We start from the raw sequence: 21,508 nt of genomic DNA, 5'->3' as shown, positions 1-21,508 counted from the left end.
ACACTGAGACTGACAATGTGATGTGCCATTAGAATATCTCAGTATACCTACCTTGGTGTGTGTTATCCGACCCTTAGGAGCGTCTAATATAGTGATCGTGACCAGTTTCCTTGTTCTCCAACTTTGAGGGTTCCACGAAAGAATTCATCACACATATTGATGTTTCAAGTATGTCTAGAAGCTTTTAGACTCCGGGTAATGTGTTCCAGTTTCGTTTTAGGTTGTATTTTAAGTGAGACTCTTCTCTACGCAAGAAACGTTGGCTGATTGTGAAGATCTCGGGCTGTATTACTTCAGGGACAAGAATGTAATAGTTAGGTAGTTGTGGACTTGACTGTAATTGAATAGTTAGGTCATTGGTAGTTCATTAGCCTGTACCTGTAACCGAATTAACGGAAGTAATGGGTATGCTTGATTTGGTTGAAACCTCTTTCCCATTCTCTTTCAATTGTATCACTTGTGTCATTAAGTCGAGTAAATACGACATTGTATGTCGCCTATTGTTTATAAAGTTACCACTCGTTATTTTTTCACCACATTAACATAACCGATTTTTCATTTTTAACCACATAACCGATTTAGGCAGTATATCAAACACAAGTCCTCACCCTAGATCCTCCCGTCTGTTTTTAACATACTGCTACAACATAACTATCATTTTTTGATAAACTGAATATAAACAAAACCCTTGAGTTAGAACCCGTTTTGACCTAAACTTGACCCGAACCCGTTAACAAAGGCTGACATTTCACAAAAGACAATAAGATGGATACATCCACATTTACCATTAATAAAAATAAGCGAAAAGCAGATACCTCCGATCAGTCTACAAAATACTCAGTGCTCAAAACAACGTTACTGACCAAAAAATCAACGGTTTAGTGCCGAGTTTTTTTCACATGCTTATTTCAAACTGGAATTACAATAATGCTATTGTCCTTGCATTCGATACAAAGTGTGACTTCACTTCACTTCTGCAGCCTTGATGATGTCAATAAATTCCGGCTACAAAACAAACACGAAGAAAACAAGTCACGTGTTTTGTTTCGATTTGAAATAACTACCACCAAAAACACCCCTAGCATTAGTGGTCCCAAAAATGGGGTTATCTTTTTCAACACAGGTAAAAGGTGGCAATTTCATATTTACCTAAAAAAAGGTTTAATATCAAATATACCAATCAAAATACTTAAAATCTCGTTAATTCCCATTTCACTAAATATGATTTATAAGACTAGCATTATTTCGTTCGCTGTCTCCTGACACTTCAAACTCTCATATCCTAATTACGTTTTGCAAGAAGGTGGTTATACATGTCATGAAAAAATAAATGATATTACACCAAGCTTTGAAGGGAAATAATCCACATGTAAAAACAAAACTCGTGGTGGATTTGTCTTATATATTATAAATTTTTAAATAATTAAGATAATAAAAAGCTATACTACAAAAATAAAATATCTACATTTGGTTAATAAAAGGGTGTATGAGACTGTAAGCATTTGATTATGGTCTCTGTCGACCACTCGACCCGTTTTAGCTAAAAATAAGGAATACGACAAACAGGCAAGTAACTCAAGTTGTATAACAACCTCCTGACTTATTTTTATAAAAAGATTAGTTTATTAGTTATGTATTAAAAAATTGTAGCTAAATTTAGAACATTAACTGTGTTTTTAAGGTCAACTCTAACCAGACCTGTTTTGACATATATAAAAGTTACCGTTTTGTTTTAACCCATTTTCAAAACCAGCCTGTTTCGGGTGATAGTTACCTTGAGAGATGCTCCGCCAACCAAGAAACCATCAACATCTGGTTGCCCTGCCAACTCCTTGCAGTTGGAACCACTCACAGATCCTGCCATGAAGAGTTTGCATGTAAAACAAGATATCAGTTTCTCTTAACAAAAAGTCATAGTTAATAACGCCATACTAATAAATTGAATATAATTATTACAATTATACACAACAAATTTCATAAAGTATATTTTGTGAACAATTAATTTCTAGAAAAAATACTTTTATAGTTGGTTAAAAAAATGACGATCAAAGTAATACCCCACTAATAACCTATTAACCCATATGATTATTTATTAAGTAAAAGTCATTAAATTTGAACCTTTTTGTTAACTTGTGTATTAGTGTCTCACATAATTAGATATATCAAAACACCATCACGTAACAAATTCAAAATCACATGACTGGCTTCATGGTGATTGTTACACTGACCTATAAACTTATACTTTCCATTTTTAAAATGAAAAAAGTAACTAATATTTAAAAAGATATGACGAAAAGACTAAACAGTCCCTCTAGACTGACAAGAATATAAGTAAAATCACAGCATGACTACATGAGAGAACAATATGTATACCTCCATAGATGATCCTGGTTGTAGCAGCAACTTCAGCACTGATGTTTTCCTCAAACCATTTCCTTAGCCCGGCATGCACCTGTTACATTAAAAGTTCAGAAATACATTTTTAATCGTCTCCAACACACACACACACACACATGTACGGTGTACCATATATATGTCACTAAATTATAATGTAGAAACTAACTAATTTAGGAGTTAGGACAAACTTACTTCTTGGGCCTGGGCCGGGCTTGCAACCTTTCCAGTTCCAATAGCCCAAACTGGCTCATAAGCCAAAACCACATTATCCCAACTTGAGATCTTGTCTGAATTTAAAAAAAAATACCATTATAAAAAACAGAACATCACATTTATTCAATGCAAACAAAGCAAATAAATATGAAAAACATGTATCACAACTAAAGCTAGGGGTGTACATGAAACCCAAAAAACTGAACCCAAACAAAGACCAACGTTTTGACTTTATGTTTTCGTAGAAACTGAACCCAATTTATAGATTTTCACTTTTTTATTATGAATTTAAATTTAAATATTTATAAGAATTTACTAAATAGTGTAACCCAAATACGTTAGCCCAAATGTATCACAATCAATTAATTATTAATTAACAAAAAAAATTAAGTCAAATAATTATTTTGAGCTAATTTTTTTTTGTCGAAAAATTTTAAGCCCGAATGGCACAAGCGAGAAAACCCTAACAGAACAGTTTCCAAAAACTCAAAAATCAAAGACAAATAAAAACAACCTTGCACACCCTTATAAAACCGACCCATGCACACCCTTATAAAAACAACCTTGCTAGTCAAGCAGACAGCACTAAAACAAATAAAAGTGCAAAACATTTTTGTTTCAACAATAATTTAACTTTTTGAATAAATGATTAAATATATACCAGCAATTGCCTTGGTTTGTGCAGCAACAACTTCCATAGTGGTTCCAGCTTCACGTTGCTCAAGAGTTTCTCCAACACAAGCGATCACCTTCAAACCTTGAGAAAGAGCATATGCAACTTTGTCTCCAACAAACTGAATTAAAACCAAATAAACATAGTTCGCATGATTTGACTTGATTTCCTTATTATTAAACGTTGTTTTTTGTTAAAGAATGCATACCTCATTTGATTCGTTCAATAGGGCTCTCCTTTCAGAATGACCAAGAATGACCCATGGGACACCCAAATTGGCGAGCATCTCAGCACTACACATATAGAAAACCAACTTCAATATTTCATTTTTCAAGTGAGCCTGTAAACAAACCGAATGTTCAATGAACCGTTTGGCGGGAAGTTCGTTTATGTTCGTCTAGTTAACAAATGAACAAACATGAGCAGAGGTTTTTGTTCATTTACCTAAACAAACGAACATGAACGTATGTCTTGTTCAATCATCTATGTTCGAGAACATTTGTTTACCTTCGTTCATTTAAAGTCATTTATACCTGTTACTTTGTTTAAGCTCGTTCACTTACGTTCATTAGTATATTCGTTTGATTTGTTAGGCCAATTACAATTAAGAAACCCCCTTTCGTTTAGTTGTTCGTGTTCGATCGATTGTTCAGTTAAAGTTAAACAAACAAACACAAACATGCTCCGTTAGTGTTCATTTTGGTTCATTTACAAGCCTATTCACAACAAGACGTCATCAGAATAAAATATGATTTATGAAATAAATCATCTGAAAGTTAAGGTTAGGCTACCAATGAATGGCAAATGATACTATCAGACATACCTAACCTCACCGGTGAATGCACCACCTTTCTTAACCCAACAATTTTGGGCTGCAACTTGGATCTCGGGCCTCAATTCACTTTTAACAGTGGTAAGAAACACAAAAGGAGGGCTCACCACCACCTCTGCAAGAATAACGGGTTGTTAAGAATCCAATAATGCAAATACCTTACAAGAAACACTAGAAGAACTCTAAAACAGTTGTCACCTAGAACTAACTGTTTATAAATGGTGGAAACCTTAGAAACAAGCAAGGCATCAGTGATGCTGACAACAATGTAACCGCTTACCAACAATGTCGGTTGATGGCAAATCACCAGCATTAAGTGTTGCCACAATCTTCTTCACATCCGCAACAGTTCCATTCTATCAAAGAATTATCATGAACAAAATTAGGTTTCAAGAGCTATAAGCACATTGCATATCCTACCATATTGCTAAAATGAAAACACCTAAATTTATACAGCATTTACATTCTAGGAGTGAGGATCAGGCCTCCATCAAAATACCAGTTACACTTATGGCAACTAGATGAACTTTTTTCACAAATTTTCTGAATGTTCAAATTAAGAAGTCAACATATATTTATTTTCATTTACAAATCCACTACATCATCAAGGAATTAATTAACAATTTCAACCATGAAGCTAATCATCTGACAAATTACAAGAGTACAGAGATCTATGCATTAATATGACAATATCATTAAAAAAAAAGCAAACAGCAAAGCAAAAGATCAACAAATCAATACTAATCTAGTAATTTCTGTGCATATGTGATTTTCCATCAAGTGATCCGGAAGTCATTTTCTCGATCTAGTTTCGAATTCAAAATGCGCGTATCACAGATCAAATTAGTCAAGTAAATAACAAATTTACAAACCAAAAAATCAGAACTAATTTCAGTCTATCATGTGATTTGCAAATGATCCATTCAAAAATTAATTTCTCATTCCAGATTCACATTCAAAATGCGCATAACAAAGATCGATTTAATTACGCCTCGAATCTGACTACCGCTGGTTAAATCGAACAACATACGGTTAGGTTACAAAACTTCTAATTATAACTAGTATGCTACGAAATTAAACGAGTTTACCAAAACCGAATCTGTTTACTGAACTTGATGAAACAGATTTATCAATATAGAGAAAACAAAATATCTACTATTAGTAAACGAATCTATCAAATTAACACTGAAACAGACCAAATACTAATCAAAGTCAAGTTCACGTGATTGACTTACAACAAATCAGCAATAATTTCAGTCTATCACACGATAACATCCAACCGATCCATCCATAACACATTTCTCAACCTAATTTCGAGTTCAAAACGCGCGCGTATCACAGATCTAATCGATTAAGCCTCGATATCACTGCCGTTACTTAAATCTAACAACAGATTTGCAAATAAACCGATACAAAACTTACTATCAACACTACGAAGTCAAACCAGTTCATCAACAGATTCATCGATGCAGTAAACAAATAAATGATTACGATTCAGATGCTATAATTCAACAAATGAGCACTAATTCGTATTCAAAATGAACGTAACAGCGATCGATTCAATTACGCTTCGATCTCACTACCGTTACTTAAATCGATCAAAACTACGAAGTCAAATTAGTTCATCAAAACCGAATCTGCTTACTTAATTAATCAAAGATTAGCACATGTTATAGTTCGTAAAACACGAATCTGATTAAAATAACCTAAATAAAATATTCAAGTTCATGTAAATGATATACAACAACTATAAGTAAGTAAGAGATTAGAGTTGAGTTGAGATGGTTACGCATTTCCAGTTACCGCCGACGAAGAATTTGCGTGCCATTTTTTTCCGATCAAAATCAACGACGACTACTTGAAGATAGAGAGAGAGAGAGAGAGAAATGAAATCGAAAATATCTGAAACCTGCTTCGATATAATATGATTTGCAAAAGTTCGTTTATGTTTGTTTGTTTGATAAATGAATCCGCAAGAATAAAATATCTATGCTTGTTTAATTAAATGAATGAACATAAACACGTGTTTCGTTCGTAAACGTCCGTTTATGTTTGTTTCTGTCCAAACCGAAACAAAAACCGACGATTTGGTTTTATGTTTTTTTGTGAAAAATGAACTAGTGATTCAGTTTTCGTTATACATGTAATAAAAACCGAAAAAGTGTAGCCATACTGGTACCGAACCGAACCGTATCATGTACACCTTTAGATGATGCTATGAGTGATGGGCTAGGTCATCAGCGGTATACTAGTAAAATGATGGGTGTCACACCGGTTTGTGGTTAGCTCATGGTATTTTCTTGGAGGCCACGTAACACCCGTGGATGGAGATTGGGTTTGTATGGTGGACTTGGCCAGGTTTTCTTTTTCAGACATAAATGTTATCGGACAAATATTTATTTATTATGAGAGTATATAGATTATATAAAATAATATTAGCTAGAGGTTGCATAGAATTGAACACTTTTATTTTATTTAAATAAAAAAAAAGACACAACCCGCATTAAACACAATGTAACACAATAGTTTTATCACTTCACCACCTTATTTTATCGTTGTTTGATTTAGTATGATGTTTATAAATATATAAATCTTTAAAAAATAAATAAAAAATACCTTTAAAAAAAGTTAAAACCGTTCAAGAGCATATTAGAACCCCGGGATTCAAACAAGAAAGCTTACCTAAATTATTACCTGGAATACTATAAAAAAGAATTAAACGGGGCAGCCACTTATTTGGCCTCCCCTAAAACGCTGTAGCAAGTTAGGTTTGCTTTAAGATATAGTATAATATTAATGTTTAGAGATATGATATATATTACTGAAGAAACACCAACCGGACCCCGGGCAGATTACGGATAACCTGGGGGTTAGATAGATGTTTCCCACGAGGGGTTAGACCCAGAGAAGATGGTTCTTCTGATAACCTGCAAAACAGACACCGTGAGCTTGTCACTGAGAAGGGGGGGGTTCCTCCTTGTGACCACCCTCCGGCGTGAGAATCAGACTAGATTGCTCTTTAAATATAAATGTATATTAAGAGATTGCTAGAGCAGATATCATGTATAATATGATGATAATATGATAAGATATGATGGTCATACCATTTGTGGTATTTATAGCCGAATGTAGGTTTCCAAGGAGGTGTGGCCGGCTGAATAGTATTCCTGTTCGACCAACAGTAGCCTACGCACGTGCCCTGCTGGTAGTTGGTGGGTAGGCAGCGGCTGATAGTGACCAGGCCTGCTGTATACTATTCCTTTTCCACCAACTGCCGGCTACGCACGTGGTATGACAGGAGTTGGTGAGTAGGCAGCGGCTAATAGTGACATACAGTGCAGGAGCATGCTGCTCGCCATACTGTTGTCAATAAGCTGTCGTATCTTTAGTCAGATCTTTTGCCCATACCTCGTCAGGTACAGTATAGAAGATCTTCCTGTATTGTACGGACTGGCTTATTTGGGCGGGAGTATTCCCCCTCCCGCCACTGTGCGGGATTGTTCCCGGCTTTGCTCATTCCTTCAGGTGACACTGATTGAGAACTAAGTGCCTTGTGCGTGTAGCCTTGCTGCGCGGGTGGCCTTCCCTGATGGCTTGTATCCGAGGCTGCGGGGACAGGCGGAGTCCTTCACCATTGGGAGGCATTTCCTGCGGGAACAGCTTGCGTACTGCGCGTAAGAACGTCACGTCTCTGAGCATGGTTGGTCCTGCGGATCCAGTTGGTTTCTGCGCAGACGTCCCTCTTCAAGGTGAGTCTTGCGGGTCCAACTGGGCTCTGCTGGGACCTACCTCTTCAAGTCCCCCCAGTCCAATGTTCTTCTCATGAGTGTTAAATAAAGTGAGGTGAACTTTTGGACTTAAGCAAAGGGTTTTTGAAAAGGGTTTTTTTAAGGTTTTCCATGGGGATTCTTCCCGCGGAAGTCCTTGTCACTTGCAGAAATTCCCGAGTTTCCTGCTTGGTCTTTGGGTATGATGCGGGTAGGTCTGTAACCTCCTCGCAAGTCAGGAGCGTTGAGTCCCACTTGTGTGGATTCTCCATGAGGTTTTGGTAGTTTTGAACATAGTGATCAATTATGTTAAAACCACCAATTCCATCCTGGAGCTTCAAACAACGTAGCTCTCGACGTTCCCGTTATGCGGGGATGTTATTTCCGTTTCCGCAAGCATTGCCCAGAAGATCCTTCTTGGTTTCAATTCCCAGCGGAGCGCTAGGTATGTGAAGGGTTTTGCCTTAACACTGTACCTGCGCTCGTCTTACGGTTACTTTACTTCCAGGGTATTCCTGACGTCAATTCCCTGCGGGTGCTGGGTATGTGAAGGGTTTTGCCTTTACACTGTACCCGCATCCGTCTTACGGTTACTTGTTTGCCAAGGTTCTTGGCTTCAATTCCCTGCGGGTGCTAGGTATGTGAAGGGTTTTGCCTTAACACTGTACCCGCATCCGTCTTACGGTTACTTGTTTGCCAAGGTTTTCTTGGCTTCAATTCCCTGCGGGTGCTAGGTATGTGAAGGGTTTTGCCTTAACACTGTACCCGCATCCGTCTTACGGTTACTTGTTTGCCAAGGTTTTCTTGGCTTCAATTCCCTGCGGGTGCTAGGTATGTGAAGGGTTTTGCCTTAACACTGTACCCGCATCCGTCTTACGGTTACTTATTTGCCAAGATAAGGGGTATTTTCCCGCTTACTTTTTAATATTTTTGAATTTTGAATTTTGAAATTCGAAGAGTTGGTGGGAGGATAAGAACAGTCCAAACCTCTGAAACGTCGTGCGACGGTTTCTTCTGACTGTGTCAGAACGTGCAGGAAGTTATGGTGACGTGACAGTACATGGTCATTCCAGACGCTTTTTCAGGCGCGTGGGTGCGATTTTTCGGGCGCGTGGCCGCGAAATTAATGGTACGCGTCCTGTCAACAGCTGTTGCCAGCTTGCTTTTTGCCACGTGTCATAGTTTCATTGCACCTTCGTTTTCTCTCTCTTCCGCATTAATTTCATCGCATTAATTGCGATTAGTATATAAAGGGGGAGAGGGTTCTTTGTAATCCACACTTTCACTCTTCTCTTCATCTTTTAAGCGATTTCCGGCGAATACTCCCCTTTTCAGGCAAGCATTCTTCCGAAATCGTTTTCTTTCTTTTGCAAGATGTCGTCTCGTGATGTCGAGTCCTCAGCCGATGACAAGAGTACTGCTGGCGAGTGCCAGTGTGCTCTGCCTGGCGATCTGTATCGGTACGTCGTCAGGAAGTTCATGCTCGAGTCTCTCGAGCCTGAGTTTCCTGAACCCCACCAGACGGTGTACGATGCCCCCAGAGGCAAGATCGGGGTTTATGCTGCATTCTTTGTTTATGGGAATCTTAGGTTCCAATTGACAAAGTTTGTTTACCGTGTCCTTGAGAGGCACGGTGTTCATTTGACCGAGTTGCACCCCATGGCGATTGCCAAGATTCGCCACTTCGAGTGGGTGTGCCGGATTTTGGGCGTTGAGCCCTATGTTGACCGCCTGATGACCTTCTGCACTTGGAGGTGCATCCAGGGGTGGTATACCCTGACAACCCGAATCAAGGGTTTGAAGTTTTGCGCGACCGAGCGCAGTCTTCGCGCGTGGAAGCGGGAGTTCTTCTTCATCTCCGCTCGTGCCATCCCCCTTGCCATGAAGTTTAAGAATGGGCAAGCTCTCCCAAGCCTTCACGCCTCCAACTACCAGGAGGCGGAATGGTTCTCGAAGATATCTCGGGTCCAATCTCCGGTTTACCGGTTTGCGGAGTCCGGGATGGTTATGTTGGGGATGAGCCGGGTGTGGAAGGCGGCGGATGCACAAAAGGTCCCAATCGTCCTCGAATACGGTTCGAACTCTGTTCCTTACGGTATGCTTTGTTTCTTATTGTTGATTCTGAATTTCTTCTAACTTTTTTCCTGTTTATTTCAGAGGGGAACGACCTGCAGTCGCTCCTGAACCCGCGGGAGGCTGACGGTCCCGCTCGGATGGGTACTCGCGCTCTAGACGAGAACGAGTTGCCCATCCTAGAACAAACTGCGGATCGGTTCGTGGAGGTCTACCCGCTAGGCCACGAGATCCTGAGCGCCAGGCGGCCAGGTAAGGCGCTCTTCAACCCTCGACCCCTCAATGTTGAAACCTCTGCTGGAATTCCTCTAATCGTATGTTCTGATGAGGAATCCGCAGATGGTCCTCCGTTGGTGCGGAAGAAGAAGGCTGCCGGCGGGAAGGGAAAGGAGAAGGTGGCCTCCACTGCCGATCCGGCGCCTCGGTCTGATTCGGAGACCGAGAGCGAAGAAGTGGCGGGGAATCTCGGTGGTGATAAGATCACCATTCCGGAGGCTGTGACAACTGTCACCGAAGAGCCCAGGATGACAACGGTGACCGGCGTGAAGAGGCCGGCACCATCGGGTTCATCCCCGCCCGTCCGTACTTTCAAGCTCAAGAAAACCCGTAAGTACAAATTTCCTTTGTCTTTAGCTTCATAGTTTAATATCGTTAACACTTATCTTCTTTACGCAGGCGTGGATGTTGACGCATTCCAGGGTGGAGCGCAGAGGAGTACCTCTCCGCCAATGACGGTAGGCTTGGTCAGCCTACCTGAGGCGACGACCCAGGCACCCGCGCCTGCTTCCGCTGGTTCAGTTGCTCACTCATTTGAGCCGACTGTTCCAGCCGAGATGACGTCACCGCCGGCTGTGAGTGCTATTTTTACAGCATCTTTCACTGAGCCGGCGGTCACTCTTGCTGCGGATCCCGCAGCTGCTACCGCGGCGGCTTCTACCATGCCCCCGTCATCGGCACCGACGGCCGATCCATCAGGTACGCATGGGGCTTCTCGCCAATCTCTGCCACCTTCCCATCTGCCTGACCTCTTGGATGGATTTCCGTTGGGTTCAGGTGATGGGTTCGGCGGCTATCGGCCTGTTATTGACCCTACAGGTGCGTAGGGTTCTTTTGGCCCTTTTCATATATATTTTTTTTATCATCTTTTCCTAACTGCTTTATGTTTTTTGCAGTGTCGGATTCCAATGAAGTGTATGTTCCACGATGGAACATTCGCCGAGGAACAACCCTTCGCACCCCTGTAGAGTGCGTGGAATGGGCTCGTCACGCTGCTCCCAGTGGTGCGTTGGGGGAAGCCATGGCTAGCTACCAGGAGGGTAGGCTAACCAATGAGCTTCGGGTTCTCCTGGCCCGGATGCAGCCGCGCGTCGAGCTGCTTTGTCGTGAAAACGACAAGTTAAAAGCAGCTCGCCTTAAAGAAGTAGCTTAAGCGCGGGCTGTCCGGGAGGAGAACCAAAGGCTTTCCGCAGTCGCTGCGGAAAAGGAGAAGGCCTTCAAGGCCCTCGAGGTTGAAGTTCAAGCTCGACTCGAGGCCCGCTCCAAGGCTGCCCAAGCTGTTAATGAACAGCTTCGGCTGGCTAAGGAGACTGCGAGGAACGCAACCGAGAGGGCCACCAAGGCTGAAGCTGTTGCTGAGCCTCTACGCGTGGAGAATGAAGAGCTTAAAGCCAAATTAGAGGCTCTCCAGCAGGCTCATGATGCCTTGGCGATGGAAGACGCCAAAAAGCTCCAGGAGATCTTGGACCAGAGGGGGGTGCTTGACCATACTGAGCGGAAGCTAAAGGGCGTCGAAGAGGCTGCGGCTAAAGAAGTGTTGCTTGCCAACCTTAACAAGAGTGAAGCCGAACGCGCCCGTAACGAAGCTCAAGCTGCCCTCCAAGAAGCTCTGGTTGCCAAGGAATGGTTTCTTCGAGAAGCGTTGTCTCAGGTATGTTTTCATGTCTTTACGCTTTTCTTTGTAAATTGAAAAGGTTTTGACACTTGTATTTTTTCTTTGTAGGTTGTGCATCGGGTCTTCTCAGAGACATCTTATGACGATGCTATGAGTGCAGCCCTCAACGCTTCTCACGAGGATGGGGAAAAGGCCGGCTTCCTGCTTGGTCTAGGGTTCGTTGAGAAAGGCATCCCGCCTTCCAACTTCCCTTTATTCGATGTAGATACTGAAGCTGTATACGACCAAGCAGTAAGTCAATATGCCGCCTTCCCGCATCCGGTGGTGGAGAAGGTGAACGAAGTTGCTGCTGCTGATGATGGGCTAGCTATCCTTAAAGCTTTCCTTGAACTGCCACGCTCTACTGATGGTGCTGGTCCAAGTGGAAGTGGCCCTGAAGCCTGATCCTGAAGATCCCTTCCCACTACTAGGATAGATTTAGCTTGTATAGATTTTTTTTCTTGTAGGCGGGTAGTTACCCGGCCATTCTTGTAATGAATATTTATGAAATATAAATCTTTGCGCGGGTAAGACCGCTTCTTTTATTGGATTCCTTGCTTTATAAACGTTATATGACTTGCATACTTTAGTTTAAATTAGCAATTTTCCAAGTGTAGAATAAGTTTACCTTTGAACGTGGTAGATAATAGGTTGAAGTTTTGCTTCCTCTTTCGTGATTGTGCGGGTAGGACCGTCACTTGCACTTAGTAGGATGGCTAAACTTTACCATCTGACCTGCGTGTAGGTTTTCCTCATCTTTTTATGAAATTTCTAAGTGTTTAGGATAAGTTAACCTTTGAACGTGGCAGATAATAGGTGTGAAGTTTTGCTTCCTCTTTCGTGATTGTGCGGGTAGGACCGTCACTTGCACTTAGTAGGATGGCTAAACTTTACCTATATCTGACCTGCGTGTAGGTTTTTCTCATCCTTTTGTTAGAAATTTTCTTGAATAACCGTTCAACGCGCGGTTGTCAATAGGTTAGTGTTCATTTTCCTCATGATTCATGCGGATAGACCGGCACTTTCATTTAATGGGATGACTGAACTTTTCCCCTTCGACTGACCTGCGTGAAGGTTTGCCGTTTTTTGGGTTTATGCGGGTTTTGCCGCCTTCCCCATGCAACGACTTTTCACGTAATTATGCGGTGAAAACCGGCATATCCGTGTTGAATAAATTAACCGTTCGACGCTTGGTTGTTGATAGGTTAGTGTTCAGTTTCCTCTCCTGATTCATGCGGATAGACCGGCACTTTCATTTAGTGGGATGACTGAACTTTTCCCCGTCAACTGACCTGCGTGAAGGTTTGCCGTTTTTTGGGTTTATGCGGGTTTTGCCGCCTTCCCCATGCAACGACTTTTCACGTAATTATGCGGTGAAAACCGGCATATCCGTGTTGATAGTTCATAAAAGTATAAATGTAAAATCATCAGCGTCGATGTTTTAAGGAGAATCATTTCCATTAGAAGTGGCTCTTGGCCTTTTCTTTACAAATTTGGAATTGATTTACATGCAAACTGTGTAAATTAGCTCCCTTCCATGTTGTTGGGATGGGAGTGCCATCGAGCCGATACGCACCTGGTTCGGGATCTCGTTCTTTACGCAGCATGTAGTCTCCACATTGAAGCTGGAATTTTTATTCGTGTTTTCCCCAGCTGGGGTTCTACACGCATCAACCTGCTCAGCGTTCATTGCGCCACGAGGTGCGCGAGCGTCCCATCTCTGACAAATGCTTCGACCATGTCTTTTACGTCTATGCATTCTTCGGTGTTGTGGCCTTTTGTCCTGTGAAAGTCACAGTATTTGCTCCGATCAGCATTGTGACGATGTCGGATTATTGGAGGCTTTGGCCATGGGAGCTCCTCAGTGGCGAATATCTCGGTGACGCTTTTGGTGAGCGGCGTCCATCTGGAGTTCTGGTTCGATCGTACGCTATCCCTTCCGCCTAACCGATGTTGCAAGCCGGATGAGGTGTCAAAGTTTACCCTTGACTGCCAAATGCCTAGCTTTCGCTTTTTGTTTAATCGGGCGGTAAGGACGTTGTCTTCCCTTGTTTTCTGGGTGTAGAGGTTTGTGCTCTGAGGGAGATCTCTACCCAGTTGCTTCTCCGCATCCGCAAAGCGTTTAGCTGCTGTCATGATGGCATCCCATGTGGATGGCATGCCATCTTTACCCGTTAAGGTGCGGATGAGCTCTGGGTCGTTCGCGCCCTGAATAAAAGCAGCGCGAACAAGATCTTCGCTAATGTTACCAAGGCTTAGCTTATTCGAGTTGAAGCGAGTGATGAAGTCTAGCAAAGATTCATCTTCCTCTCGAATGCATTTGAGGATTGTCCATTGCTCCTCGGTATACTTTCTTTGTTGGCTGAAGTGTTGGCTAAACTTCTGTTGGAAGTCTGCCCAGTCGTAGATGTGGTTAACCGGTAGACGATCGAACCACGCTCTAGCAGCCCCCACAAGTGTCATTTGGAACATGTAACACCACGTAGGTTCCGTCCAACTACTGACGGTTGCCTCCGCTATGAATCTGTTCAAATGATCATCTGGGTCAGATATACCATCATATGTGCCTATGCTTGACATTTGTTTGGCACTTTTTGGGGCGATTGCTTCCGCAATGTCCTTTGCAAATTTGGACGTTCCCGCATTTGCAACGTTTGGTCTGAATGTTTTGGAGAAGTCACGTGGACTTCCACCTGTGTTTTTTGGTTTGAAGGCTTGTCCAAAATGCCTTGTCGGTTGGGAATCCGTTTCCCTATGCTTCCCTTTTGCCCTATGGCGAGGGTTCGCGTCGGAGTCGGATTCCTCCGAGTCAACGCCCAAGTATTCGAATTCGTCGGCCTGTTGGACGGAACGCAAGCGTTCGTCCAACTCAGCTTGGAATTCCTTTTGTCGTGCCTCCGCCCACGCCTTAACTTCATCGAGAGTTTGGCGGGGGAGTCTTGTTCGTTTCTCAAACTGGGTTTCGGTAAATCCCAGTGGGCGATTATTTACTGCACTTGCCCCAGCTGGGGTAGTGTTCGTAAAATTTACTTCACTTGCCCCGGCTTGGGTAACCGGGGTAGTGTTTGTAAGGACTGTGTTGCCGGTATTCCCCCCAGTAGCTGGGGTTGTGGTTACCGGAGTTTCTTTAACCATCTTAGAAATTTGAAAAACTGGAGAAAAATGTTCTAGCTTTATGCACGGATGGCGCCAATGAAGAAACACCAACCGGACCCCGGGCAGATTACAGATAACCTGGGGGTTAGATAGATGTTTCCCACGAGGGGTTAGACCCAGAGAAGATGGTTCTTCTGATAACCTGCAAAACAGACACCGTGAGCTTGTCACTGAGAAGGGGGGGTTCCTCCTTGTGACCACCCTCCGGCGTGAGAATCAGACTAGATTGCTCTTTAAATATAAATGTATATTAAGAGATTGCTAGAGCAGATATCAGGTATAATATGATGATAATATGATAAGATATGATGGTCATACCATTTGTGGTATTTATAGCCGAAGGTAGGTTTCCAAGGAGGTGTGGCCGGCTGAATAGTATTCCTGTTCGACCAACAGTAGCCTACGCACGTGCCCTGCTGGTAGTTGGTGGGTAGGCAGCGGCTGATAGTGACCAGGCCTGCTGTATACTATTCCTTTTCCACCAACTGCCGGCTACGCACGTGGTATGACAGGAGTTGGTGAGTAGGCAGCGGCTAATAGTGACATACACTGCAGGAGCATGCTGCTCGCCATACTGTTGTCAATAAGCTGTCGTATCTTTAGTCAGATCTTTTGCCTATACCTCGTCAGGTACAGTATAGAAGATCTTCCTGTATTGTACGGACTGGCTTATTTGGGCGGGAGTATTCCCCCTCCCGCCACTGTGCGGGATTGTTCCCGGCTTTGCTCATTCCTTCAGGTGACACTGATTGAGAGCTAAGTGCCTTGTGCGTGTAGCCTTGCTGCGCGGGTGGCCTTCCCTGATGGCTTGTATCCGAGGCTGCGGGGACAGGCGGAGTCCTTCACCATTGAGAGGCATTTCCTGCGGGAACAGCTTGCGTACTGCGCGTAAGAACGTCACGTCTCTGAGCATGGTTGGTCATGCGGATCCAGTTGGTTTCTGCGCAGACGTCCCTCTTCAAGGTGAGTCTTGCGGGTCCAACTGGGCTCTGCTGGGACCTACCTCTTCAATTACGGAAATAAAAGGGTCTAATAATCATTGGGTTTGTTAAAATTTTCTTTAATAAAAGGTGGTCTTTTAGGTTGTGACGTATGAGCATCGACTCAAAACGAAAAGTGCAGATATAGATGTCACAGCGAATGTGAGTAGTGAGGAAGGAGTGTAGATCTCTACGCTAAGGTGAAAGTGCATAGAGGAAGAAGATGACAATGGTAAGGGAGCGAGATCCATACCCTGGTAAGTAGTAGGCAGTTTGTATGTCGCCTAGTCTTAATCTCTCAAACATTGTCAATAGAATAAGTAAAGCAAATATGGAAATATATAAAAGATAAAATCTTCAGTCAAAGTGTAATCTAGTTATATACTCTATATACAACTAAGTGTATGTATGTTTTGGTCATGTATAAACCTAGGTTTGTACAATGGTATGACAGAAGACAATGTACATACTATAATTAGGGTGATAATTTCTAATATAACATAAAAATAATTAAATGGAGTTTTTTTATCAAAATGGATGGTGGATAAAAAGTATTTACCAATATAGGTTATTTTAAAACTATTTACTAAAATGAGGATTTTTTCTTTTCGCTCTCCTTGTTATTTAATTTTTACTTCTAGGGTTAGAAAATAAAAAGAAAAAGTAAATAAACAAAAAAAAAACAAGTTTTGGCACCTGCAGCATGTTTTCGAGGAGCTAAAATGAGTTTAAATTTTATTTTTTTAATTAACTTATTATAATTATTTTTTTTTTAATTAACTTCAATATATAATCGATTTTAGTTGCTCTCCATCTCGATTCTTCAATCACGATTCTTCAATAGCAAATCCCAGGTTCGATATTATACATCGTTTGCTTTTTCTATCAATTTTATACATAGTCACAGTCATCGTTAAGATTGACCCTTGTGTCTGTTTAGTCAACGTGAAGGAGGGTGAATGTGTGGATTTGTCCACTGTTGGGTTTTTCTACCTAACCCACTTTGCATAATATGTCAAACTAGAGTTTTACCCGACGCGTTGCGCCAGGCGAGTCGGTAAAACTCAGGATAGTAAACCCAACACTATTAGTCTCGGGCGTTAAGGCAGTAAGTCGAAGCGAATTTGGTCGGTTTCGGTTTCAAACCATAGATAAAACAAAAAAAGAAATAGTAAACGTGAGTGGACCAATAAGGTAACATCCGTCGGTAAAACTCGAACGTTGGTAAAACCCGAGCATTGTCATTCCCGACCATTGAGGTGGTGTATCTACACAAATTCGGTTGGTTTGCGACACTTTCGTTACTGAAACTAAAATGAAAAAAATAGAAAACAAAATTGAAATTCGATCGGTGTTCGTTACCTTCGTTACGGTAACAAAGCTAAAACGAAGGGCAAAAAAGTCTTCGCGGTCCAAAACAAAAAAAGCACGGTTACCCTAACTAAAACAAAAAAAAATTGACATCCGGTTAGTTTTCGTTACGCTACCGAGACTGCAAAAACAAAAAAAATCAACATACCGAAAACAAATAGGGTGCCACAAAGTGGCTCAATTGTGACACCAATTACACACCTACCCAAAAGCTTTTTATAATTAGTTTGATGTACCATCTTACTTGTTTTTGAAAATACAGGTGGTATCAATTTTCATACATCACTTTATACATTTATATGGGTTTATACTCGTATCTGCCCATCTAAAAATGCCAAAGCTTGCAGCTCCCTCCCGTGATTCGAACCTCAGTCCCAAACGATTGCCAACACAACACAACATTGCAATAACACAACCATCACACTACACCATCATTATTGCTAAAGTGTAAAACTAAAATAATATATACAAAATATAAACTAATAATGAAAACCACTTTGTGGCACCAACTTTCTCATTTATACTAACTAGTGTTTTTGTCGGCATGTCGGTAAAACATAAGTGGTGGTAAAACACAAGCGTTGATACGGTAAGTTCGACGCGAATTCGGTCGGTTTCAGTTATGTGCGTTATTGTATCGGAACTAAGAAAAATAACAAAAAATATATAAAAATTAGGGTGGCCAATGGTGTAGTGTCGGTTGGTAAAACTCGATCATTTGTAAAACCCGACCGTTATTGATCCCGTACGTCGAGGTGGTTTGAGTCTACGTGAATTCAGTCTCTTTTCGTCATGTTCGTTACGATACCGGAACTAAAAAAACAAATATCAGCAATCGGTCGGCAGCCGGTTTTCGTCATGTTCTTTACGGCATCGGAACTAAAAAACAAAAATCAACATTTGGTCGGTTTTCGTTAAGGTACTGGAACTAAAACAAAACGTGGTGAGTCTACGCGAATTCGGTCGGTTTCCGTTGCGGCACAGTACCATAACTAAAACAAAATAATAAAAAAAAACAAAAACAAAATTCACATTCGGTAGGTTTTCACTAAGTTCATTACGGCCGAAACTAAAACAAAAAAAACTACCAATAGCAAGCAAAGTGGCCCAATCAGAACTTTACGGCACCAAACTTCTTAATTATATTACATAATAATAGCATGTGCGGTTTTGTCCACTGTGAGTTCTACGTATTTTATGTCTAGATAACATGTGTGGGTTTGGTTCTTTTTATTATTATTATAATATATGTTTAGTTTTTGATTTTTTAGCTCATACACTATTTGATAATGTAACAAAAGAAATTCTAAAACCTATACAAGTAGTATAGTAAACAAGACGAATTGGTGACCACTTGCAACTCAGTGAGATGAAGTTGTAATCACTATCATATTAGCAAGACATGCTGATGATGATGTCTACTAATTTAGATATACGTTAGTACTTAGTAATAAAAGAGAAAAATCAACTAGAAAGATCGAAGGGTGTACAAAAGATGAATTTGTTAACATTCATTGTCACTTTTACAGATTCGGTGTTAGCCATTCGGTATAATATACCAATCATGTGGATGTTGGGTATGTCGTTCAAACCTTAACCCTCTTTAAGACTTTTTGTTAAAGTTATCATGAACATCAAGACCATTTTAAGGTTATATTTTGCATCGTTATTGTTTTGGACAAAAATCTGCTAAGGATAATGTATCCAAATCTGTTATGTGAGGTTTAGTGCTAAAATGATAACAGCGAATATATGAACGAATTTGAGATGAACACAGTGATGTGATTACGAGGGAAAAAACCCTTGATTATGATAATCTTACTTCGGTCAAAAATTAACAACGTAATCTTTGGTCGAATTGCTTCGGTCAAAGATTAAGAATGTAATCTTTGGTCGGATTGGTACGTGATTATTATAATCTCCGGCACAAAAACCCCCGGACGGTGAAAACTATCACCGTCAAGTTTATTAATGGTAAAAAGTGGATGAGAGGATTAAGCATGATTTGATAGACTTAAACCTTTCTGAGGACATGGTTGAGGATAGGAATTCATGGAGAAGTAGAATTAAAGTTAAGGATTTTTAGTAAAAAAGGAATTCCTTAGGGCTTCTATTTACCTTATTTTGGTCACATTTATAGTATTAGTATTAGGATTGCTATTAGTATTATTCTTCCCATATACATAGTATTAGTATATTCTTTTCATATATATTATTATTAGTATTATGATTATTATTATTATTATTATTATTATTATTATTATTATTATTATTATTATTATTATTATTATTACTGTTAAACTTTGATTTCCTTTGTATTGATTCATACATATGGACTTTAGAGCTGAGGGTCTCTCTGGAAGCCACCTCTTTATCCCTTTGGATAGAGGTACGGTGTGCCTACATCCCACCCTCCCCAGACCCTACCTATAGCTTTGCTGTTGGTGGGACTTCACTGGGTATGATTTGTTGTTGTTGTTGTTGGTTACAAGTGTTGTGGAGATTAGATCGATGTTACAAGAATTGCTAATGTGTATAGAGAGTATTTGGTTCTGCTCTAAGTGTGTGTGTGTGTGTGTGTTAATAGTGAATTATCTAATCGATCTTATCTCGATATTTGTTAGGGCATGGAAATTTGACGCTGTGGATACGTTATCCTGACATATGTTCATGGATCAGTTATCCTTAGACAGATCCTGTCAGGATCAGTGGTCCTCAGTACTTGGTATTATTAACAATTGTTTCTTGTGTGTAGGTTGTTATTTAATAAGTATAACGACGCCAAGACTTATTCCACCGGATATCTCACTAGTAAACTTGTCAAGCAGGTGGTCAAATGGCTGTAACACGTTTAGTGGGGATAATGGCGGATTTATAGGAATTCTTGTTGTGTCACAAATAACTGAGTACTGAGGATATGTTATTCTTGAAGACGTGTCTGGATCAATTATCTTTCTGAAGAGTTCCAGAGCTTTGTCAGGATCATGGATCCTCGGTATTTGGTGCTGTTAACGATTGTTTGTCATATGAATGTTGATATTTATCAACATTAACGGCTCCAAGACGTGGTCTACCTAAAATTAAGCTACAAGGCACCTCCAGCACGTGGTCAATGGTGAAGACTAAGTTAGTAGGAGTAGTGCCATAAAAATAGGAGTTAGTTAGCTTTTATTTATTATTTATATTGAGATTATGATCAAAGTTAGGTCACTTGTTCACATTCATTCACTGCTTACACTCTCAAATACTCTGTCAAGAACTCTCTCTAGCAGTTCATACACACACACACTTAGATATTCTTTGTAATCTTTGATCATATCTCCACCTTTGTAACCCGATTTTTGTCATTAATATAATCGACGGTGATAGTTTTCACCGTCCGGGGGTTTTTTGTGCCGGAGACCACGATAACCACATACTCATCGACCAAAGGTTACCTTGTTGATCATTGACTAAAGTAATTCGACCAAAGATTATCTTATTAATCCTTGACCGAAGATATTTTACCAACGATTACCTTGATAAGTTTTGACCGAAGTAAGACTATCTTGGTTAAGGGCTTTTTCCCTCGTGATCAAATCACGGTGTTCATATCTATTTCGTTCATATAATCACTGTTATCATTTTAGCACTAAACCTCACATAACAGATTTGGATACTTGATCCTTAGATGATTTTTGTCCAAAAAAATTTGGCGCCCACCGTGGGGCAATTAGTGCTATAATCCAGAAAATACCATATCAATATTCAACCTTTCATACCCATATCACCATCAATGGCCTCTCAATCAACCTCTGCTTCATCAACCATGTCATCCTCGGTTTCTCTCTCATTAAGAACTTTTCCGCCGATGCCTCCTCCAATTACGGGAGCACCAAGGACCACCACGGCTGGAAACAAGACACAAACTCCAGTCTTCCAAAGCTCAAAAACCGTTGCTGCCGCGCCGGTGGTTAATACTAACAATGATGTTTCATCTATGTTTTCACAGGTTAAAGCATATATGGAGCAGCAGAACAAGACCAACTAGAGGATCCTTCGTGAGATAGAAGATCTCAAGAAGACTAAGAGGCCAACGGAGGATCACACTCCTCTAATGCCCATGATGCTGGATTT

The 21,508-nt window shown here is 40.9% G+C and overlaps 1 protein-coding gene across 1 annotated transcript; it reads right to left on the bottom strand.

Annotated features, from left to right (window-relative positions):
- Window positions 1–746: 746 nt before the first annotated feature.
- On the bottom strand, window positions 747–6,023 carry LOC143597508 (triosephosphate isomerase, cytosolic). The gene is made up of 9 exons (XM_077075994.1): window positions 5,905–6,023; window positions 4,396–4,471; window positions 4,107–4,230; window positions 3,492–3,576; window positions 3,272–3,404; window positions 2,590–2,684; window positions 2,374–2,452; window positions 1,775–1,857; window positions 747–1,005 (listed from the first exon to the last, which is right to left on the bottom strand). Exons 1-9 carry the CDS (start codon window positions 5,941–5,943, stop codon window positions 964–966), a joined length of 756 nt encoding a protein of 251 aa, XP_076932109.1. The 5' UTR covers window positions 5,944–6,023; the 3' UTR covers window positions 747–963.
- Window positions 6,024–21,508: the final 15,485 nt, after the last annotated feature.

The sequence above is a fragment of the Bidens hawaiensis genome, unplaced genomic scaffold (assembly GCF_021521415.1).
Source record: "Bidens hawaiensis isolate Kalapana, Puna unplaced genomic scaffold, B.hawaiensis_p1.1 tig00001792_1, whole genome shotgun sequence".
Classification (NCBI taxonomy): Eukaryota; Viridiplantae; Streptophyta; class Magnoliopsida; order Asterales; family Asteraceae; genus Bidens; species Bidens hawaiensis.
This window is presented reverse-complemented; position numbering and strand designations above follow the sequence as displayed.